This window comes from Sesamum indicum, linkage group LG1 (genome assembly GCF_000512975.1).
Source record: "Sesamum indicum cultivar Zhongzhi No. 13 linkage group LG1, S_indicum_v1.0, whole genome shotgun sequence".
Lineage (NCBI taxonomy): Eukaryota > Viridiplantae > Streptophyta > Magnoliopsida > Lamiales > Pedaliaceae > Sesamum > Sesamum indicum.
In genome coordinates, this window is record NC_026145.1 from 10,389,853 (window position 1) to 10,414,406 (window position 24,554).

The window sequence follows — 24,554 nt, forward strand, 5'->3', positions numbered from 1 at the left end:
AGTAATTTCATATATGAAAAATTGAAGGAATTTTGTATAATTTGGGCCCTTCAAACTCCTAATGTGACAAACTTGCTTTTTGAATCATAATATGGTTGGATAAATTTGAGAACCTCTTTGCTCAAAGTTGCATCGAAGTCTGAAGAACAGCCAGTTGAACCAGCTAGACTTGTAATTGCAGCCTGTTATTTCTTCATAAGATTAGCCATTTGTTTGGCTAAATACTCGATGTTTTTTGTTCAGTAAGGGCAAGGACGTCACTGCTTCTATGGACAGCGTGAGAAAAACAGATAAAGAAGTTGGTAATGCTATTGTATCGCCGGAGACTGAAATTACTTCCGCACCACCAGAAGAAGTCACCAGTCAGAATGGCAACCCTGTGGAACTAGTGCAGGTTGCTTCTTATAAAACTGTGAAAACACACATTGTCTCGACTGATAGAGTAGTCCGGGTAAGTCTTCTCATCCCTTTTGCTATAGTGCCTTTGTGATACATAACTCAGTTAATTCATTCCTTATATTTCTTGCATGCTGTAAATCCAGTTTCAGACATCGGAAGCCAACATTGATGAAAATGCTGATGCTGCAAAATCAGCGGAGTATGTAGATTTGAGTGAGGAGGTGAATGGTACTCCAAAGTACAATGATGATGAGCATGACAGTACATTGCACATTGTAGAAGAAGATGATGACAATGAAGACGATGATGATGGAGACGAGAATCTTGGTGAGGCTTCCATAACTAGGAAGCTTTGGACATTCTTCACATCGTGATACTTTACATCTCCTGTGGTTTGCAAAGGTGGAAAGGGAACACTTGTATTCTTTTAGCATGCCAGTTCATTAGAACTTTAGTTGTCGAGATGTTGTGTATTACCAGTAGGAAAATCAGAGGATTCTTAATTGTCAGGGTCTCTTTTTCTTTTAGAACCCTTCCAAGTATAATTAGCTCTATAATCAGGTTATCACATTTGCTGTTTCAATAATTGAATTTTCACTGTTTTCTTTACCGGACCAAGATCAATCAATTCTTAGCAACCTATGGGTGAAAGGGTTGTCAATGTTAGCCGTTTTATGTCCAAAATTATACCTCATAAAGCTAATGATTATGTCTCAACTCTATAATTGAAGACAAGAGAGGGACAACTTAGCATCAGAAACCTCGTTTATGGTGCAACGCCATTACCTTTTCTTCTGAATTTTAGATTTTCTCACTAAAATGCAAATCTCCAGCACAGCACTCCAATCATAATAGGCTATGATTTCTCATTCATATGTGGTCCAAACTTGTAGCCTATTCATATGGGGCTTAATTAATGACCATAAGGGAACCTACTCATCTGGAACAACTAATCTTGCACTCCTGAAGATTTATGCAAAATTGTTTTTGAACAAAACATACATCTCAACTGAGCATGAAAGCAAGCATAAATCTCAAAGAATTAAGGGGAAAAATTTGTTTGATTATTAGTATATTTTGTGAGAGAGGAATGGGATTAGGAAAATGGACCAAGTGGAGAAAATGACCATTCAGGTTGTTGAGGCTGGCAAGAAGAGAAGAGAGTAGAGTGGGATAGCTATAAGCTTTTTGCTTTCTCCAAAGCTCACTTTGGGTGGTCCTAAACTCTTAAAACCAACCAAAACCATCCAACTTCCATTAACTCCTCATTATACTACATTTATCTCTTTGGTCCCCTCTCCTTCCAACACACTGTACACAGACTCTGTTTTTTTCTGTATGAAATAGACATGCATAAAAAACACACAGACACAAATGTATATGTATCGGTGTTTATATACAATTCTGAATTGTTCAACTAGCATTATGAATATCATCAAACAACATAGAAAGGATTAGTGTTTGAAAGTTTTGTTGTGTTAAAATTGTTGGGAACAACGTAATGTAACTTAAGTGGGACCGTCACTTTGTTTTGAAAGATTTTATATTATAACATCTTAGTGATAGAATTATATAGAACCTTTGTTTCTGAACAATAGATTATATTTATAACAAATAAAACTCAATTAAAGACCATGCAATATTAATTTCTTTTGAATTTTTTTGAGTGGAATTGACACTACTTGGGGCGTATAATGAATGGTAATTAATTGAAGGCCATAATTAGCCGGAAAAATAGTTGCCTAAATTTCATAGCTCTCCATCTCCATGCCCACTCTTTTGTCCTTTCCATCACAGCAATCTGTTTAAAACCCAACAGCCCAAAAGGTGAGAACAAGCTACCCAGAGACAAAAACTACCTTTGTCTTGCATGAATTTATATGCCCATCTTCACTTTCGTTATGCAAAATGGTCCCCCTACAACCCCACCATCTCCCTACAAAACCTTTAATCAGAGATCTAAATAAATCCAACCATAAATTTCTCAACTGCTTAAACATTAATACCATCTCTTTGTTTCTCTACATTTCCTTTTTCTTTTCTTTTTTTCTTGTCCTGGTAAAGATAATTTCATTCATTACTGATCAGAATCAGTCTTTTTCCATTGATAAAAGGGAAATCATGGAGACCCTTTTGGCGATAGAGTCCTTTGGAGTAGAATTTTAGCTGCCTTTCTCCATCAGCTTCCACTGCTCTGATCTTATTATTGACATTACCATAATTGCCTTTTATTTCTTTGCACTGATAACTGTGTTTTCTTAGCTTTTTCAGCTGCAAAAGACACCCTAGAGCTAAGTCTTCTGCTACCTCTGCTACTCTACAGCCTACTGTCTACACTTCATTAGTTCATTTACTACCTTAGCCTTGCTATAAACACTACCATGAAAGAGCGTCTCAGCTTGTGAATTTGGTTGTAATGTCAATCTTCACTTCCTCTTTCTGATTTGGTTCCGTAGGATCCTTATACTTGTTAAGTGTCAGCATTGAGTTCTCTGAGAGGATAGCTGGGATAGATTGATACACTTTTCATATTTGAAAATTTGCCTCCATCTTTACGTTCTTGGTAGCTTTCCAGCTCATGCAAGTAATTTAACTAATAGGGTAATCTTGTTTGTGGAGATATATAAAAGAGCTGTTTTCTTGGAGCCAAATTCTGTACATTTCCTTTGGTTGGTTTGTTTCTTGATTGCTGGTTCTTGGCTCTGGCAAATTTCTTTTCCAGTGTGACTCCAACACTTTTTTGGGCTTAAAACCGCCATGAAAAAGCTCAAATATATGAGTTTCTCCATTCTTGTTCTCTGCATATTTTATCTGAGTGCACCATGCAATGGAGAAGATGAAAGTTTGGGAGCTCCAATGAAAAGAACAGAGCAAGAGGCGCTGTATTCAGCTATTCAAGGTTTTGTAGGCAAATGGTGGAATGGTTCAGATCTTTATCCAGATCCTTGTGGTTGGACACCTATACAGGTGAATAATTTCCTCCCCACAAGACCGTTTTAAACTTATATTACGAGAATACCTTTCACTTCTTCTCTGTTAATGTTTTATGTTTTTTTCAGTTAAATCTGAGTATGTTGTTGAGTCTTTCTCTCATCTCAAGATTCTTGGAATGAAAAGTGGAATGCTACTTAGGATTTCGATCAGTTGGCAGAGTTGTCAAATATAAATCATAGAGGTTACTAGTTAAAAAGCAGGCGTTATCTGTTTTTCCTTTTTCCTTTTGACTGTTATAGCCCATCAAGGCATCAATGTGTAAAGCAAATTGGATAGTTTTTCAACTATAACTTTGTCGTTTCTCATTTTTTGGTATTCCCACTCTACATAGCTTCTCAAATCCATGCCTATTTCTAGCAATACTCTTTGTGAAGCATTGTGTCTAGACTGAATAAAGATCTTTTGCTTGTGTTCCTCTCCATTGTTAGTTTGAACTCATGCATTCGAGACTCGTTAGTCTCATGTTTATTTTCATGTTATTATTAATATTTTTTCTTCAACACATGTACTTCAGAGGATAGAATCTGCAAATTGCTAGTTACAATTTTTATACCATAATTTTCAGATTTGTTGATAGTAAATCTTCAATTGTTTTGTTCTTCCACAGGGTGTTTCTTGTGATCTTTTTGATGGCTTTTGGTATGTGACTGATTTGAGTATTGGACCAGTTCATGATAACTCCCTCAGTTGTGCTCAAAATGTGGAATTTAGCTCCCATTTGTTTGCACTAAGGCACCTAAGATCTCTTTCATTCTTCAATTGCTTTGTCTCACCAAACCAGCGTCCCGTATCAGTTCCTAGTACGAATTGGGAAGTTCTTGCGGAGAGTTTAGAGTCACTAGAGTTTCGATCGAATCCAGGCCTCACAGGAGAAATTCCTGTAGCTTTTGGACTGCTCAGAAATCTTCAGTCCTTGGTACTAATGGAAAATGGACTAACTGGTGAACTACCGGAAAGTATTGGGACCTTGATAAACTTGCGACGTTTGAACCTTGCTGCCAACGCATTTAAGGGTAGAATCCCAGATAGTTTTGGAGGGCTTAATCGTCTCTTGATTCTTGATATGAGTAGAAATTCACTCTCTGGCTTCTTGCCTATGACTTTTGGAGGGTTGAATTCACTGCTGAAGCTTGATTTGAGCAACAACCAGCTAGCGGGAAAGATCCCACTAGAGTTTGGAAATCTAAAGAACTTAACACTTTTGGACCTCAGCAACAACAGATTATCAGGTGCATTGACTCAATCACTTCAAGAACTGAGCTCCTTACAAGAATTAGTCCTTTCAAACAATCCCACCGGTGGAGAAATAATGAGTCTTGAATGGCAAAACATGAGGGGCCTAACTGCATTGGACCTGTCAAATATGAGCTTGACAGGTGGAATCCCTGAGTCCATTGCAGAGTTAAAAGGGCTGAGATTCTTGGGCCTCAACGATAACCAGCTCACAGGGAATATCCCCCAAAAGCTTGCAAGTCTGCCAAATGTAAGTGCAATTTACCTTCATGGAAATAATCTGACAGGTGAGCTTAAATTCTCAGATTGGTTTTATGGAAAAATGGGGAGGCGATTCGGGGCCTGGGGGAACCCAAATCTCTGCTATTCCATTGGATTGGTAAGAGCAGGTTATGCACCCTTTGGGGTAAAACAATGTGAAGAAAAAGTCATGAAATATGAGACTCATCTTATTTCCAAGTCCAAGTTGGGCAATGGGAATTCGGACAATCACGATTCCACTTCTACAGCTTCTTTGGGATTCAAAGGATGTGGTCTTAATAGGTTAGTTTGGTTTGTTGAGGTATTGATGGTTTTAGTTTTCAACTTTTCCCTATGAGTGTTTGGTTAAGGTAGCTAGAATAGGACTATCTTAACGTCGACGAATGCTGAAATTTCACATTGTACGTCTACATCTACTTCTAACAGCTGAATGAAACGTACTTTTAACAGTAAACTACTCAAAGGGCTAATCTTAAATTTTCTTGTCATGTGAAGGGTTGTATTTTATGGTTATGATTCTGCCACGTATGTCATTTTCGTTCCATTCAAATCAATTTTGCGGTGTAGATGTATTGAACACGCCCTTATGTCTAACTGTGATGATTCCTCTGACATTACGACCTTTACCAAAATCCATGCTGCGATCTTATCCGATGCTTGTATTAACTTCAATGAACATTTCCAGGCTTGGTAGCCATGATTTTAAATGAGGTGAAAATGAAAGGGAAATGGGGAAGACCTAATAAATAAAGCCTGTAGTTTTCTTTTGGCAATATCGCTAGAGTTTCTGCACACATAGACACACTTGTAACTTGTTGCATAAAAAATAAGTACATATATCCACATGCATGCAGTTGGAATGCATGTGGTCCATAGATTTTATATTTGGTGATGATGATGAGAATGAAATTGGTGGACCATTTGAATCATGAATGTAAAAGCCCGCAGATCAGCTGATTCACACTGTCAACTCAGGCTATGATTTTTGTTCCTTCAAAGTTTGTTCTCTCAAGATCTTCTTGAAACTCAAATTGAATGTTCTGCCCAGCTTCCAGGCCTTTGTAGCCCTCTAGGCCTGATCTTAGACCTTTGGCAGCCTTAAAACCAAAAGAAAATTAGAAAAATACTATATGTGTGAGAAAAATATAAAAAAGAAAGTAACTGCGAGGGACAAGAGATTGAAGATTAGTTTCTTATTAGTATAATTCTGTCTGAGTTACATTAAACGTCACCCAAAAGGTGTCCGTAGAATATTCTATACTTATAATTTTATCTTCCAAAGGCTAGGGCACAAGTTAGAAAAACTTTAGAGTAATTACATTGACGCCCCCTAAAGTTTGAACTTGTTAGAGTGAAGATTACAATCATCCCATCTGAGGTTTGTTCCATCTTGCTTGTAACTCCGTTCGGTAGGATCCCATTAGAGTATTAAAATACTCTTACTCTATCCCGATCGTGTTAGTAAATGTTATGTAAAACTCAAAGGAAATAATTGTAATTTTAGATCTAATATATATGTGTTTGTAATCACACCAAATTTTATGGGGTTTGAATGAAATTTACCGAAAGCTTTAGCTTGAATAAGTATCTAACTCGATTTAATTAGTTAAAAACTAAAAAAATGAAGAAAAAACACCTGGCTAATCCGCCGGACCCAAGCACAGGCCGGCCGGCCGGCAATATTCAGCATTTCCGGCAGTCACACGACTGCTGGCATGCTATGATCTGAAAAATATTACAACTCGTTTACAGCTAATGCATACTGAATTACTCTGTCCATGTGGAAGAAAATCCTGAGGCAAAAATTTCGACCCTTGTGTCGTGCTGAGGCATAGATCCTATTACTCGATTTTCAGAAAGTCGGTGACGAAATAGTCTTTATATTTAATTAATTAATTGCAAGATCAAGATGACGTTAAAGATTAACTAAGATGCAATTATTTAATTTTGGTAGAACTCTTGGGGGTTGCTCGCTATATTAACAACCCATATAAAAAAAATTATTTTATGTTCACTCTTTAGGTCCTTTTTATGTGCATATTTCTTTTATTATGAATTTATTACTTTTCATTTTTTTCTTTCAATATATATATATATATATATGTTATACAAATTTTACGGATTAAGTATTTTAAAATGAACACAAGGGATTGCCGATAATAATGAACAAATTACACCTTAAATATCTTATATAGTTGGAAAGCCTGCAAAATAGACAGGTTTTAGAACCATATCGGAAAAGCTTTATTACAATCCTCCAATACTTAAATCTGGTAGGATATAAGAGAGAAGAAAGTAAAAATCGTAAGAATGTTAGGGTAATAAAGTTGTACATACTACATGAAAAGCGACTATTTATAGATTCTTTTCAAATTGTACAATTTCACATGAATTATAATCACAAAGTGATCAGATGCTAGGGTCACGGTGAGACCAAACATTGGAGGGTGTTGGATGCATCAGGGTCGGATTGTACGTCGATGTTAGAAATACTGTAGAAATGTCTGTTACTAACTCCATAATATTATCCATCCCCACATTAATATAAATCACTTATAAAATTATCAGATCAAAAAATTCTTGCATTAATTTCCAAGTGATGCAATCTCAATTGATAAAATAAGACCACCCCAATTCCATTCCACCAACAACCCAATTCCACAGCCATGACCTGTTCTTGCTAATTAATGTTACAACGTTAATTAAGTTTTAAATTATTATGATCCGAATGTCGGTATTATTCTGTCTCAGTCTTTGTAGCAATCATACATTACTTTTTTTTCTCATAAAATAATCATAATAATACACAAGTTGAATGGTCAAGATTTCCTGTTATCAGTTGACTTTGAAAATCAAACAATCTTTTCTTACAAAAATTGAGACATTACCACTATGACTGTACCGACTCATCGCACACGTCGCCTGCATTTAAAGTCTTTGACATCCTAATTTTTTATACACTACTTTTTGCCCAAAAAATTATACATGTAAGCATCAATCGGTCAATTAATGTGTATAGCTACAAAAATATTATCCTAATGATCTAGACAATTATTTTAATTTTGGTTACTGGGATACCGTAGAATTTCACTGACACCAGTCATATTTAATTATTGAAAAATCGAAAATCAAACTGATTTTTCTTAATAAGAATGCTAAGGAAAAGTGTACTAAGATTTTGAGCCAATAATAGGAGATACAAGATCAATGTCTATCGTTGTCGAGTTTCATGTAAGAAGAATTAATATTGGTAATGTGGACCCTAAGTAGATTGGTAATTCCTTAAGGTGGCTTCTCACGCAAAAGATCTCACAATTTTAGGTAGTCCTTTGTTGAATATTTAACCCTACTTTTTTTTTCAAGCGTTCATGGCGTAGCACCAAACATGGACCAAATTTAAGGGGACTGTGGATTAATATTAATTAGAGACAAAGTCATTCAAATAAGTATTTATGAATATATATAATTTAAAATATTCATTAATTTTGAATTTTGTTCATATATTTTCGGGTTCGTGAAATTAACTTTTCTTATATATATGAGTGGCGGTGGATATATTAAATAATATGAATATGAATAACATGTTAGCAATGTGAAAAAATATAATTTCAATTCTACAATTTGGGGAAGGTAGCATTTTTGGCCTTATACGAATTGATTTTCGTAATTTATAATTACGTGTAATTTTTGAGTCAAATAAACAAAGTTAGATAAAAATATTTTTTGTCACCAAAATTAAGAGTGATAGTCATCATATACATGAATATGATTAAAATAATTAAATGAAATATGATTTGGTTAATCTTTTTCTTCTTTTTGTATGTAAAGTTGGGTTGGTAGAGCTTAAATTAATTTAATTGACCAATATTGTGGAAGCTCACCAGGTGTCACATTTCATTCAAAACATGATCATAATCTTACCAACACCACTAAATTCCAAAGAAGTGCAAATTAAAAATCTAACCCTATATGACATTTTTGCAACATTTTACGTACAAGAAATTAATTTCAAGAAAAATGAAAAAGGTGGAGCCGGCATCCAATAGAATCCCTCTAAACCGTTGACATTGAAAATCCAACACCCTATTGCGTGTGAAAGACTTCCAAAAAAAAAAAAAGAAAAAAGAAAACTTAATGATCATCTTAATTTCTAAGTCTTTACATCTCACTTTCCCACATACATGCCTCCCCATGCAAATACAAACACACAGAAACCATCCATATATAAACCCCCCCTCTTCTTGTCCAAAAAAGAGTTGTACATCCTTAATTCTACCAAATCAAAACCTCAGTATCAGCTAACTCAACTGAGAGTAGTTCTTTCTTTTCTTTTTTTCTAAAAAACGAAAGGAAAATACTCTCTAATGTCGAAAACCCTAATGGGGTCGTGGCGATTGAATATCTCAATACTGTTTCTTGGTTTGATTTTCACCAACATGTTGAGTTCTTGCGTTGCGATCAGGACAGGAAGAACGAGGAGGTTGACGATGAAGAAGGAGGACGACGACGTTTCTGTAATGACTTTGAAGTATTTTCAAGAAAAGGAAAAGTACTCATCCCCAGGGGCTGATGAGAGATTGTACTTCACTAAGCTTCCAAAAGGTGTACCTATTCCTCCTTCTGCTCCATCCAAGAGGCATAACTCTTCACCTCAAAACTGAACTGTGACAAGAAGCACTAATTGCTTCATCAATTTTTTTTTCTTTTTTAATTATTTTTTGGTCACTTTTTTATTTTTCCTTTTTTTTTTCTTCAAATGTATATGGAGATATATTATATATATATATATAGATTGTATCTAAACTAGCTAGTTGTATTGAGTGTTTATTGTAAAGGGTTTTGCTGCCCTAACATGATGAGATGGTGCTAATTAGGACAGGGTTTTGGGATTATTAGCTAGCTTTTTTTTTTTTTTTTTTTTTGTAATTAGTGTACAGGAATATCTTATTATCAAAGGGTTTGAGCTTAAAATTTATATATGTTGGGAAATATTTTCCATATATATAGAAGTGGGGATTTTTTTGATACTTTAATTTCACTTTGGTCATTTTCATGATTTAATGCTATCCATAATAAGTTGCATTGATTATTAGGACCATGCAATACAAATTCATAAATCGGCATTACATTTCTCTTTTCATTTCATATATATATATATATATGCTACACGTATAAAATTTATATATCTTAAAAAATAATTTAAACATGTAAAATGCGATGGAAAATTCAATACTGATTTGCAACAAAAAATTGGAACAGTGCATTGGCCATGCACTCACTGTGTCTTATACGTACTTGCATTTTAATTAGGTGTGGGATTAATGATGTATATCATATGATAATATTCAACCTTACATTTCCCAGTTGCCAATTACTTAATAAATGATTTATAGTCCACATGTGGGATAATTATCTAACTTATCCTCCACACTATCCAATAAAAATTCTAGTTACCATTTAAAAATATAAAATTATTCTCTCTAAATTTCTGTCAAACAAGAATGTAAATTATTTGGATTCCCTTTATTTGAGGCAACTTCTGAACTTTTCCGCGCAAGCAACTGTCATTGTTGACTTCGACCTCTTCCCATCTTGTCAGTGTCCATAAAATTCATGTAACTTTATATATATATATACCTACATATATCCACTTATGCAAACATGATATAGAAAAGGCTGCTCACGTCCATAATACGGTATATGGGCCTAACAAGATTTGAAGTCCAATGAAACTGGGCCAATATCATTACACTCCTAACTGCCTTAAACCTTAAACAATCGAATCACTACATCCCTACTTTATTCGGCCTCACGGTACTCAACTCTAATTAAACTGGCCCCAGCCCACTTAGATACCTAACATGATTATTGCCTTTGGTCTTCTTACATTATGATTTCTTTTCTTTGATACTTAATTAAAACTTTAGTGTATTTTCCACTATATTTTATTTCTTGTATTTCTTTTTCAGAAAATGCAGTAAGTTGAAAATTAAAGTAATTTGATAATTTTAGTTAAAAATAATCACTGCTAAAAATAACTTCAATGGGCCAATTTGATATAGACCTTATCACCTGCCATACTAGCATATGGGCCAACCATGATTCGAAGTCCAATTGAGCTGGGCCAAGGACCCTAAGCCCTAATCAATGTGTAGAGACCTAACTGCTTTCCTATTTTTTTGACTACGAGTCTAATCAAATCGGGCTAAGCCCATTTAGACACCGAACATGCTGCAATGCCCGCCCACTAGTATATTATATTATATTTTATGAAACAAAAACCAACCGTTAGGCCCGATTTCATTTCTTTTGAGGCTACAATGGAATGGAATGATCTGATTTTGATCTAAAGATTTTTAGAAATTTTTTCAAATGACTTCAAAACTAGAAAATAAATAAATAAATCAATTCATCATAAATATTACAAAAACCATAACAGAGAAATATGATTTGATTTTTCTTTTTCTAATATGAAACAATCCAAACAAAATTTCCAAATTTGTTATAAAAAATTTGAAATTTCTACCTTAAAATTTATCAATCCAAACACAATATAAGAAAAATAAAAAATGTAATTTTCCCATTTTTTTTTTTTAGAATTGGGAAGTGACAGAAGCATGATCTGGGTGCCGGGGTGAAAAAACTGTGCCCCATTAAGATGTATGTATCAAAATTTATCACAATTAGTGCACAATATATTGCGCGAAACATCTACACTAAAATCTCTATAAATTAATAATTTTGGGACCATAAAATTTTATTAATTTAAATAGATATTAATATATCGATAAATTAATATTTTATTAATTGAAATAGAGACTTTTTAAATTCAATAAATTTAGTACATATATATTAAAAATAAATAAATTCATATATGTTTCATCGATTATATTCATGCATCAATCAATTTTTTGTAACTAATTAAATATATTCATGTATAATATCGATTCATTGTATATAATTAACTATTATATTCATAAACGCGTGTATCATTAATTAGAATTACTTAAATATACATGTTTACATTAATTTGTTGTACTTAAATAACTATTATAGCCAATTAAATATATTCATGCATGATGGAATGAAACATATACTATATAATTCTTAATATTGAAAATAAATAATTTATAATACCCAACCATGTCTTCTCATCTAAAAAGCATTCGTGAAATCATCCATAAATGATCAAATGCGTAAAGTATTACAGACTTCATATTTTAGCAAATTACTATAATATTTATAATTATAATATTTATGAATTATTAATTTAGAGTTTTAATTGGACCTAATATTTATGAAGGAATTTTTCAAAAAATTATTATCTTATTATCTTATCGAGTTTGATAATTTTACAAAGACCCAAGTCGGGACCGAAAGATTTTATTATTTTAGAGAGTTTATTAATTTATAAAGGTTTTACTGTATTTCTATATTTGAATGAAATTGTTTAAATTTAAGGGAAGAATTTAAATAAATGATCTCAAACGACACCATATCAAATGAATTTGAAATCCATAATTATTTCACAAAATATAATTTAAAATGGGAGCCCAAAAATTTCAAATCCTTTATAATATGAATCAACCACACAAAGCCAAAGAATATTTTAATTAAAAAAATTGAAATTCCAACTTTGAAATTCACCCATCCAAACCCAACGTTAAAATGCCAAGACTTGTTACTCTAAATATTAATGACCCCTTAATTCTCTTTTCTGGTTCTTTTTGTTAAGCAAAACATGAGAGAAAAAGAAAAAGGAAAAGGGAGGGAAGAAGAAAACAGGTAAAGAAGTACAAGGGAGGGGTAGGGTATGAGGATGTGTAAAGCACCAAACTTTAGTGCATAAAAAGAATCAAAAGCATTTTTCTTTTTCGATTGGAGTTGGAGTGGTAAAAGAAATTAGACTTGACTGAAGTAGTGTGTTGTGTATCCCCCAAAGCAGAAGGACATATTTGCTACTGCTGTACCTGTACCCAAACTCAATACATTATTCATTTTGGTTACAACAAGACAACAAACAGCATCAGCATCAGCATCAGCATGCCTTCTGTCCTAATTCACATTTTGTTTCAACTTCCACTCACTCACCTATGACTTGTGACCATCAACCTCAACCCTCATTCATATTTTCATCTCAGCTTTACTTTCATAATTATTGTAAACACCCCCCAATCTCATGTTACTTCATAAATGGTGAATTCGGGTCGAGGTTGATGATGATTTGATAGAGTGTCATTTCAGTAATTGATTATTACTTAATTCTGATAATTGGTATTTTCTATATATATAAGCATTGTTTGTTATCAGATTTGGTATAATTATAGATAAATTTTTTGTGATTTGAGAAATTATACATATTTATATTCATCCAACCAATAGATATATGCGTTAGTTAAATTCATGGCATTTGTTGACATCAATAAGAAAGTTGGATGAAAATTCATATATTTCCCCTCAATTGAATTATTACAAAACTTATTATAGATCAATAAACCTTTTCTTAACAAACTACTCTTATAAGAGTGAAGATACACCTCCTCACATATACTGTTGTGTGAAGATATATAAGTGTACTTTAGAGAAAAAAATTATTTGACTTATAATAAGTATGTAATAAGTCAATCGAAGTGAATATGGATATTTATTCATTTTTGTTATTGGTAACAACAAATTTTATGAATTTTGTATTTGTTGGATAGGGACAAATATTATGAATACCAAATATATATCGAATTTAGAAATAAAATGGTGCAATTATCCCTATTTTTAATTATTTATTTTTGTGGGAAAAAACGAGAGGGCCTCCACCGGTCTTCTCTAGTTTTTTGTCCCATTGTGAGCATCCGCATGCTTTGATAAATTCATTTTTGAATTCTTGAATCTTGGAAAGACACATTGGATTTCAATTATTGAGATGTCTGGATTCTGGTAAAGATATTAATGAAGAATACATTTAATAATTTAATCTAAACCAATGTCGGAGGAGAAAACCAAGGATATATATATATATATATATATATGATTTTGAGATGCTAAACTTTGTACGTTTTCCCTATATCAAAGAAGATCTCCTTCACTATTCTTTCTCGTCCTGAACGTCCTTATTCCAGTTAAATGTAACAAGAGAATATTTAGTAATGCTACTACATTCACATATTGCCACTGAATATCCCAAAAACAAATACAATAATTAAAACTAATATTAGTTGGAAAATCGTACATGACTTTAATATGACTTAATTAAATTATAACTGTAGTTACCCCCGAATTTGCACGATTATAACCGTCATTTCTAGCTAAATTGGTCAAAAAATGACTAAAATTATCAAAATTTTAATGTTATAGGACTAAATTTCAAAAATTAATTCGTGTAAGCCAAAAAACACATCTCCTAAATTACAGGAGTAATTGCATTTTTTTCAGCTATGAAATGGCAAATCATTAGGACCAACCTATTCACTAAACTATAGATTAATATTTAAACTATATAAAACGTTACTACTAGTATTGAAAAAACTCAAACTCTGAGTAAAAAGATTATCCTTATGTTTGGATTTGTGTTTTGAGAGTTTTGTTTTGTATTTTGAAGATAGAGAGAGACAAATAAAGATAAGTAAGTGTGTGTTGAAAATAAATAATGTTTGGATTTGTGTTTTGAGGTAATTTTAAGTATTTTAAAATATGTATATATATAAATATTGTATGTTTAATGTTGTATTTTTAAGAGACAAAAATGATTGTTTATTGTCAAATCATCTCTTTTTTATATTGTATATATATAAGTGTATATATATTATATATATAGAAAGTTGAAAAACAAAAAAACATATAGATAAGGTCCAAAAATACAAGAACAAGTACTTTATTTTGTCTCGAAAAATGTAAAAACATGAATCCAAACATAGTGTACTAGTTATGAAGCAGCATTTTCATCGGGATTCATCATGCGGAAAGCTTCACAATCTGAAGATCCAACAATATTTTCAAACTTTGCCCTCATGTAAATCAGCTTTCCATCTGATTCCGTCCCACGCTCTGACGCGGCCGGCAACATTCCCGTCCCCATTGAAATCGGGCCTATTGCATTCAAAACCTTCCAATCTTCGGGCCCGCACTCTCTCCTCGTTGCATACCCATGCTTCTTCCCGTTGCAGTAGGTCCTCCAAACGGGCTCCCCCAGAAGCCCGATACCTTTGTTCTTATCGCATTCGAGGGCAACCCTCACTAGCCCGGAAGACATCTCCTTGGGAAGAATGCGTCTCGGCATTGCTAGTTCAACAAGAAAAGCTGGACTCACGTTGAAATGATCCTGGAATGCAAAATGCAGATGTCCACGCCTGCACGTAAAAACAGTGCCCACAACATTTTTGCCCAGGCCCGACGAAAATTGGATCCTGGCCCTGCCAAGAGCAAGGGCTGATCGGAGCTTGGAAACTGCCATAACTAAAAACTTTCTTCTTGGTGCTTTCGCTGACCCTGTAAAGAGTGAATGTGGACGATTTCTTGGCTCCTCTGATTTTACTAGGTCTTTCTCTTCGAATTTGAAGGTCGAAATGTCTGCGATGATATCATCATCTTCATCTTCATCAACACTCTTTTGGTTTCATTTCCCATTAGATAGATGTGTTACACGATCACTACATTGGCAGATACTAAAAACAAATTCATTAATTATATATACAATGTCATGATGATAGAAACATATGTTACACAAATTGCTCTTATTACCAAGTACATCTAAAATTGTTTATAGAAATATAAAACAATGTCAGTTGATCTCATTTTATGAAACATATAGAACCTGGATGGATTTAAATTTGAACAAGGTAATATTTAGAAAAAAATTCAAATACCTCCATATTCATAATGTTACAAAAAATAACTCAAAGTAAGAATATTTTGAAGAATTGGAAATATAAAATTATCCAAACAAGTATAGTTGATTTATTATTATAGATTTTGAAATCCTTAGCTTCAAATACACAAATCCAACCACAAGATAATTGTATTTAACAACAATTCTTTTATGCACAGTTTCCATTAATCTTTCTAATAACAACTTTTGCAAAATAAATAGTAATTATTAAAATCATGAAATTTATTATTACTACAAAACAAAAACTCTTACCATTAAATTTATATAACTAGTGATTACATTAAAATTATTACTTAGTTATCTTTGTCGCTATTTTTTTAGGGTGAATTAGCATAATTAAGGAGTTGCATATGTTTTCTCATATACATTCTCGTTTTAATTATTTATCTATCCAAAATTACAAAATATATTCACACTTATACGTGTTAAAAAATCGTTTAAAATTTATTGATAGAAGTAAAATAGAAAGGAATTGTAAAGAATTAAAGGCCAGCCATCTGTCTTACCAGCAGATCATAATTTCTTGGTCATTAGAGATAATCCCGTGGTCGTAAAGATCGGGGCTGGACGATGTGGAGTTGAAGTAGCTGGAGCGTCTCAAAGCAATTTGCCTCAACTGCTCTCTCCTCATCACTGCTCCCACCAATCTATCCCACTTGTTGTACTTCCTCGACATCGATCTGCCCACGTTTCTTACTATGTAATGAATGATTTTCTTCAAAGTTGAATGACAATCTAACTTCTGATTCTCAATAGAAATCAGAGGCAGGAGTCAAGATCTTAATCATAATTAATAAAGAGAGGGAAAAATTAAAGTACTAATGATTAATATAATTAGACTACTAAATTTACCGTGGACTTAATCTCGTTCTGCTATCTATTATATCAAAATAAAAAGAAAAGAGAATGAAACAAAAGGTTTCGTGCTATCATAATAATTAAAGGCACCTTCCTAATAATTAAGGACATGATCATAGAGCAACTGAAGGAGGAATTATAATTTAAAGAAAATGGTACTTTCTATATATATATATATATATATAAATATAGAAGGTTTTATTCGCTAATTAAAAAGGATGTTTAGATTTATTTTATATTTGACCTCCATTTTCAATATATTGATACTATCTATCTATATATATACACCTATAGCATAGTTGTTAACGTAAAATATATTGTTGTTACATTTTTATTCGGGTAATGTCCTTTTAATGATAGGGGAATGCTTTCCCTAAATAGTGATGGACGCCTCAAATCTTTCGGATACAAAATATAAAGAAAAATTACTATTAACACTATATTGGAAAGGCCTAAGTAATAGTTCTCTCGATGTCTAAGTTATCGTAGAGAGAAAAGTCTTTGTGGTCGTTAGAATATTAAGGTAGTAAAAATTATATTTGGGATATAGAGGGAGACTATATTTATAATTTTTTTCTATTGTATTATTTTACGTGAACTACAAATATCAAAATATTAGGACGACTACTGCAAGTTAATATATATATATATATATATATATGTTGGGAATGACAAATATAAATTACCTTGTCCCACATAGATAGTATAAACATCTTTCCTTCTATAATATTAAACCAACTTACTAACTTTAAATGAGAAGTGTGGGTAGATGGGTTTTGAAAGAATCACTATACTCGCATGCTTGCATCCTGTCCCGGTTTGGGCGGGGCACCGCGGTTATACATATTTTTTGAAAAAATTACATTCAAATTCTTCATTTCGCACGTTTTGAACTCTTAGATGACCAAGTCATGGACGTTGAGGAAAATCCTCCTCACTGGCCGATTTTTTTGGCTTCTGCTGATGAAGAGTCTGGTTTTAGTTTGATGAGGAGTTCGATTTTGTGTTGCTAGGTGAAGAGTCCGAATTTCTCAAACAACCGAGCTCCTCCTGTATAAATAGCGTCAGCCCCCTATGCATTAATTCGAGCTTCTTCTATCTGCTCCACTTACATTTTCTCTTCTTTTTCTTTTGAATGTTCTTCTGTTAGTCATTCCAAGCTCTACCACGAGTACGCGTGTAATATAGCTGTGTTAACCTTGAGGAGCGAACGATTTATACTATCAACACCACGATAGTATCGAAATTTTATTTTTTAAGACAGTGATTTGTTCAAGGCACAATCTTTAATTTTCCAACAATATATATATATAAGTTTTGAAGCCGTTGGAGCTATGTCATAAAGATTTTAATTAATAAATTAAATTTAGAATTTGTTTCCAAATAACAATAATAAGAAAAAAAAGGTAAAATCTAAACACGACCTTATAAAATTACGTCCAGGCCATATATTTAGAAATTAATAACATATTATAAATCCCTTCTTTTGCATGTATAATCATACCTACACGAAAGTATGATTTCAAAAAAAAAAAAAGAATTACAGGGAAGTATGGTAGACGAAATCAAGAGATGTATGGTCGTAATGAAAAGAGTCGCATGTGGATCAAACTTAAAATTCGAGGACATTATAAGAACTCATTAACACGTGTCCGCTATATATGATGCATCATCTATTTGCCAGCCATCTCTCTACAGATTTGCATTCTGCTTGATGGGAGCTGGCTGCCAAATCATGCCTAATCATTGCAAATATATAACACTCTCTTTTGAGTCATTATCATCTTTCTTAATGATGATGGTGTTTTCTGTATCCTCATCTTCAACACTAATCAACTCATTTGCTTAACAGATCATTACATGATTATTACAACAGGAAAATCGGGACTCAATTAATCTTTGAAGTGCAACCATGGAATACATGTATTAATTATAATTAAAAGGTAATTACATTCAAATCCCATCTAAAGATATTAAGTAAATTATACTTTTCCTTAAAAAAAAATGAATTATACTTGCACCCTTTTAAAAAAATCTCGATGACAGCTAATCATCTTCTATTAGAATTTGGACGAAAAATACTGACGTAAGCAAAGCAGATTACAATAACTTTTCAATTTTGCCTCATATTTTACATTCTCATTTATATTTTTGTACTTATAAAGAGATAAATGTAATATATATATATATATATATATATAGTGAGGTTAACATCATTATATTATTCTTTTTATAAGCACACATTATTACATGAAAACATTAAAATGGGTGGTAAAGTTTAAAATTTATGCAATTTTTTTTGTAACGTCAATATTTTTCATTCAATTTCTAATAAAAGTTGTCAAGTGTAAACAGTGAACTTACACAAAGGTAGTGTAAGTGTAATTTAAAAAAAAAATGAAAAAAAAGTATAATTTTTATATTTTTCAAAAGAAATTAAGTGTAATTAACCCTTCTAATTAATTATACCTCAAATCTCAGTACAACCTAACATCTTGAGTTCAAGATTTCTTCCAAAAAATTGTATACGCACACGAGTATATTGGAGTGTTCAAACATTGTATACGCACACGAGTATATTGGAGTGTGTGTTACAAAAAATAATTAATTGTACTTCATTATGATCAGTTTTGTATCATCTCTTGGTTTCTTGATCTAGAGCAGAGAATTTCCTTAAACCAAGAAATATTGTCTAATTATAAATGTAACTAGGTGCTTGTACCAAACAGCAAGCAAACAAGACATGATTATTAAACTTAGGATCAGGATCCAAACAATTATTTCAAATTAAAGTAAGACTAGGAGCAATATTGAGATGCTAAATAAAGGAATACTCTCCACAAGATAGTGAGAATTGAAGATGCTTGATAAATTATGAAAAAGGCAAATGAGTAGGACCAAAATGGGCAGACAAAACAATTACTGCATTCGCCTCTTAACTTTCATTCACAAGGGAAAAGAGGTAAAAAAGAAAAGAAAAGACCAACCTATTCACAGATATACCATCCCACCAACCCACCTTTACTATCCCATGTTTACTTTTATCCCTCAACGCCCACTAACCAGTAAATTTCCCCCATTACAAAAAACTTCAAGAACCCAAACTAACAAGGAGAATCTAACCCCCAATTTCTTCACAAAAACTAAGGCTAAGCATTCATAGTAAACAACATGAACTGGATCCTCGGCGCGGAACTTAGAACTGTAGTAGAAATTATTTCAGACCCTTAGCAGATAGATGCTGAGTTCAGGGCCACCATTGCCATCCGGGTTCATCATGTAGAAAGCTTCAGAATCTTTAGATCCCACAACTCTTTCAAATTTGGCCCTCATGTACATAAGCTCTCCATCTGAATCTCCCCCCTTTCCTGCACCGGGCAGTACCCCTGCTCCCATTGAAATCGGGCCTATGGCATTCAAGACTTTCCACTCTTCAGGCCCGCACTCTCTCTTCATTGCATACCCACATTTCTTCCCGTTGCAGTAAGTCCTCCAAATGGGCTCCTCCAGAAGCTTGAAACCCTTTTTCTCAGTCTTCTTATCACATTCCAGGGCAATCCTGACTAGCCCGGAAGCCATTTCCTTCACAAGAATGCTTGTTGGAGTTGCTAGTTCAACAAGAAAAGCCGGGTTCAGCTTGAAATCTTCTTGAAATGCAAAATGGACATGTCCACGCCTGTGCCCAAAAAGGGTGCCCACAACTTTAGTTCCCAGGCCCGATGAGAAATGAGTTCGGGCCCTGCCGAGAGCAAGGGCTGAACGCAGCTTTGAAACTGCCAACACCGAAAGTTTCTTTCTTGGTGGTTTTGCCGAGGCAGCGGAGAGTGAATGCTGCATTTGTAAACTCGTCGGCTCCTCTGATTTTTTGAGTTTTTCTTTGTCTTCAGATTTTGAGGAGGCGGAGGAGCTGAAGCTTAAAATTTCTTCCATAACATCGTCTTCCTCTTCAACAGCCTTCTTTTTCCAGTGGAAGTATCTCCTGGAGAATGAGGAGGAGTCGTGAGGGTTTCTAGCCATGATTGTCTTCATCAGGCGGCCAAATAAAAGCAAGAAAAACAAAGGAATAAATTAAAGGAAAGAGGGGTGCTTTTTGTCTTGAAAGATGGCTTGAGGAAAAGAAGTAAAGGAAAAAGATAAAGAGGGAGAGAGAGAGATATCTGCTGATTTCTTTGATCTAAAATCCTCGTTGCATATTACGGGTTTTTTTTTCTTTTGTTTTATGGTGGGGGTGATTTTATTCTTAGCTTCTATCCCACCTTTTGTCAGGCCTGGATGGATTGATGGCCTGAGACAGGGAGAATCCTGACAAAAGAAGGCGATCAGCCCCACCTAACTGAATCAAGAAAATATGAAGAAAAAAATAGAGACAAGAAAACACACACAGCAGAGAGACAAGCAAGAATTCGAGCAGAGAAAGAGATGTGAGATGTAAATTTGTGAAGTGAAAAAGAGTAATATTATTATTATTATTATTATTATGGGGTGGGATAATGGAATCTGAGGAGACAAAAGGACTAATTAATGTTGATATGATATGCCTTTTTTCTTTTTTGAAAAATGGTGGGGGTGAGGGGGAGGGGGAGGAGAAAGAGTGGCCTTGACTGACTAAAAGAAAGGACTTGCATTGGAAACAGTTAAGGATAGGTAAAGGCACACCAAAACTTGTGTACCCACTTGGACCACTCCCCCAAACAGTCCTTTAAGTCCTTTCACTTCAATTCTTAGCATAGTTAATGCTCACAGCAATGAGTGCACGCATATTCATCACAAACACCATCGCCTTTCTTGTTCCAAATGCTATTGTTGCTCTCTCTCTTTTAATTAAAGTTATTAATATGACTGGAATTAATGCGCCGTTTGTATAAGTGCTACACAAATACGCACTGAACCACCCCACCATTATTGCTTTTCAAAAGAGAAATGCCAAAAAATAATGTTTTTTTTTTTTCACTGTCCAAAAACCATTAAAAATTATTAATTTCATGTATTTTTTTACATAACACTAACACAAAATACAAAATCAAATATATTACAAACATCAAAACACACACGTATACATATACATATATATAAAATATCTATTTTTTTTTCTCTATCTACCCAAAAAAAAAAAAACAAAGAACCTTAAAAATTTAACCAAACAAAACTATATATCCAGGAACAGTGTTTCGATCTTCTGTATTTTGTTAAGCTAAAATTAAAGCAAGTACAGCAAATATTTATTTGTGTACTTATTTAAAACTAAATTCCATAATCATTTGTTTCTAGCATTATGTGGCGGGTAGGGTGGGGATTAATTTCCCTTTTCTTCTTTTTGATTAATACAGCCTATCCCTAAGTCGGCGGTTTGGCAAAGTACTATTTATTTATTAATTTAAAAATACTAATTTAATATATAGAATAAAAATTTAAGTGAGAAATACTCCTCTCTTACACTTAAAAATTTTTATACAACATGAAAATTCATCACATGATACCCATTTCGTTGCAATAAAAAAAAAAGGTAAATTACGAAGAGTTTCTTTAATATAATTACAAATATTTCACCATTATTTAAAAAATTATAAATATCCTTTAAAATTAATAATTGTCTAAGAAATATCTTTCTATAATGAGTTATCACGAGTGAATATTTATTAGATGGACATTAATTAATTTCAGATGGATATTTGTAAATTTCAAATGAAAAGGGGTTTGAAATTATAATAAATTTAAGGAGAGTATCTTGAAATTTAACAAAAAGGAAAAGAAAAAAGAAAAGGTGAAGCAATGATGATAACTTGGTTAGAGCTAATAACCTTAATCTGTGAGAAGATCAGGTGGCAGGGTAGTGCAGCCCACAATGATTACCTAGTCTTAAGTGTTGAATATTAGGAGGGTGGGTAGATCCTTAATTAAAGAAGCAAGATTTTCAGTCTGTCGTTGATTTCGGCTTTTGTAGTTCCCAAGTTTGATGGCTCTAAAATCCTGGTTTTGGTCATATGATATATGTTGTGATGGGTGCCAACTGCCAAGCTTTATGGATCAACTAATCATAAACTGCCTACACCTCAAACTAGCTTTACTTTAGTAATTACCCTAACAAACAAGAATTAGAATCCAGGTTTTAAATCTATTACTAAACTGTAAAACAATCTTACGTAGGTAAAAACCTAGCTAGGGCCTTCAGTCCATATTAGAGTTTGTGCACATTTTAAAAGTAATAATTTCTACTGAAGATTGGCACCACACACACACACACACACACACACAGAAACACCCCTGCTCTTTACTCATTTTCGTAGAATAATTTCAAATATGATGCTCATTTTCTAGTTAATTTCAAATGGGCCTCAGGGCAGTGTGTGGGTTTTAACTATTTTTGCAGGGAAAGGCCCAACTAGTTGTCATGGTAAGATTATGACCCACTGCTGGTACGATGTAACTTGTGGGCTGACAGAAGGGCCCAGTTGTTCTGATCTGCGTGGATGAATTGGAACTTTGGAACACTAATTCCGGGGAATAATTAATAGAACTATAAGAAAGTCAAGTTAATTAGTAAATAAATTTTTTATTTTTAATCAATTCGTTAGCAAGTAAGTTTTTTTACATTAATTATTTAATTACTAATTAATTAGACACTATTTTTTCTATTCTTTTGTTTTTTTTTTTTTTTGGGTGCTATAGAGCGATTTTCTTATAGTGTAAATCATTTTATCAGGATATGCAGTGCTGCCCTGCCATGATTATTTTCATTACTCTCTTTCAACCACAATCTAATATAAAGGTTGTCACTCTAGTGTACTCAACGTTTGTGATCTATACTCTAGAGATTGATATATCATTGTATTTCTAGAAAATAAAATATGTTCCAAACTTGATGCAACATCGACGATGTTTAATTAATTAAACTTATTTAAAATATTTTATAAACTTTAGTTCAATATGTACAGTTTCTAGAAATCTCTATACCTGGTAAAAGTTGATGAAAATGAGCAAAGAAAGGATCCAAAGAGAGATGAATAGTAATTACCTAACCCTAATATTGTCTGACATTTTGTGTTAGAGGATTGTATTTCGACATTCCTTGGACATACTTGCATCAGCAAGTGTTATAAATGGACTACAAACATTGTAAGAAACTGAATCGTAATGAACCTTTTTGTTTTTCTATAATAACTAATACAGAAATTTCAGAACTTGGAATGTTTGAAAATTCAGCTGTTGAAATTATGTGACTCATGTCATGGTACGGATAACAAGTTTTGTACTAAGATTTTCATGATTTCTAGAAGACATCGATTGGACATCTATTTGAACATTATGCTGACAAATTATGGTATTAGATTTAGGAATCAGTACTTTCTGGGTGCGGACTTCTCTTGGCACATTGATTTCGGGTTTTAGATAGTTTAGAAGACAGAAACAGTGAAAAGTTGGTGAAATATTTTTTAATTAAAAAAAGAAGAATGAGGGAAGGAAGAAATGTGTAAGTTGAGGAGGGAGAAAGAAATTAGAAGAGAGAAATATAAAAAAGTTGGTAAAAATATTTAAAAAGACATTGCAGACCCGAAAAGAATGATTTTCAATAATAAAAAAAGTATAAATATATAATACGATTGTGATTAGTAAGACTAATTTCCATAAATTGGACAGATTTTACAAGAATAAATTTTTAGACTTAATTATATTTACTGCCATGTAAATAGGGAAGGTGACAAATTAAAAACCCTAAATATAAATATGACAAATAATAATCTGAATTTCTTTTTTTTGACAATTGTACAACTTTGGTCCCCAAAATTTTAAAAGTGGCCAAAAATTGTTGAGGTGGTCAAAATTAGATTTTTTTTTTTAGATTTTTTTTTTAGACTTTTGCTGAGAACATTTTTTTTTATTTTTTCTGCCACATATGCGCTTATATGAAAAAATTCCCTCTCACATAAGTAAC

General features: G+C 33.0%; 4 protein-coding genes across 4 annotated transcripts in view; 2 read left to right on the top strand and 2 right to left on the bottom strand.

Moving 5' to 3' along the window:
* LOC105161409 (protein CROWDED NUCLEI 2) overlaps positions 1 to 1,050 on the top strand; it is a 9,504-nt gene extending 8,454 nt beyond the window's left edge. The window contains exons 7-8 of the mRNA XM_011079086.2: positions 244 to 451; positions 543 to 1,050. Of these exons, the coding sequence (XP_011077388.1) occupies positions 244 to 451; positions 543 to 773 (439 nt within the window). The 3' untranslated portion in view covers positions 774 to 1,050. The remainder of the gene's footprint in view (positions 1 to 243; positions 452 to 542) is intronic.
* On the top strand, positions 2,489 to 5,400 carry LOC105161418 (piriformospora indica-insensitive protein 2-like). The gene is made up of 2 exons (XM_011079099.2): positions 2,489 to 3,366; positions 4,001 to 5,400. The coding sequence occupies exons 1-2, from the start codon at positions 3,157 to 3,159 to the stop codon at positions 5,222 to 5,224; spliced, it is 1,434 nt and encodes a 477-aa protein (XP_011077401.1). The 5' UTR covers positions 2,489 to 3,156; the 3' UTR covers positions 5,225 to 5,400.
* On the bottom strand, positions 14,737 to 16,532 carry LOC105162201 (protein MIZU-KUSSEI 1-like). The gene is made up of 2 exons (XM_020697035.1): positions 16,273 to 16,532; positions 14,737 to 15,542 (listed from the first exon to the last, which is right to left on the bottom strand). Exon 2 carries the CDS (start codon positions 15,329 to 15,331, stop codon positions 14,804 to 14,806), a length of 528 nt encoding a protein of 175 aa, XP_020552694.1. The 5' UTR covers positions 15,332 to 15,542; positions 16,273 to 16,532; the 3' UTR covers positions 14,737 to 14,803.
* Positions 19,473 to 21,037, bottom strand: LOC105161427 (protein MIZU-KUSSEI 1). The gene has a single exon (XM_011079111.2). It carries the CDS (start codon positions 20,651 to 20,653, stop codon positions 19,844 to 19,846), a length of 810 nt encoding a protein of 269 aa, XP_011077413.1. The 5' UTR covers positions 20,654 to 21,037; the 3' UTR covers positions 19,473 to 19,843.

What these genes read in the sequence shown, in the direction of transcription:
- LOC105161427 (XM_011079111.2), bottom strand. Translation starts at nt 20,653, where the DNA reads ATGAAGACAATCATGGCTAGAAACCCTCACGACTCCTCCTCATTCTCC.
- LOC105162201 (XM_020697035.1), bottom strand. Translation starts at nt 15,331, where the DNA reads ATGGCAGTTTCCAAGCTCCGATCAGCCCTTGCTCTTGGCAGGGCCAGG.
- LOC105161418 (XM_011079099.2), top strand. Translation starts at nt 3,157, where the DNA reads ATGAAAAAGCTCAAATATATGAGTTTCTCCATTCTTGTTCTCTGCATA. An exon ending in GTGGTTGGACACCTATACAG is followed by an intron (nt 3,367 to 4,000) that starts GTGAATAATTTC and finishes GTTCTTCCACAG; the next exon opens with GGTGTTTCTTGTGATCTTTT.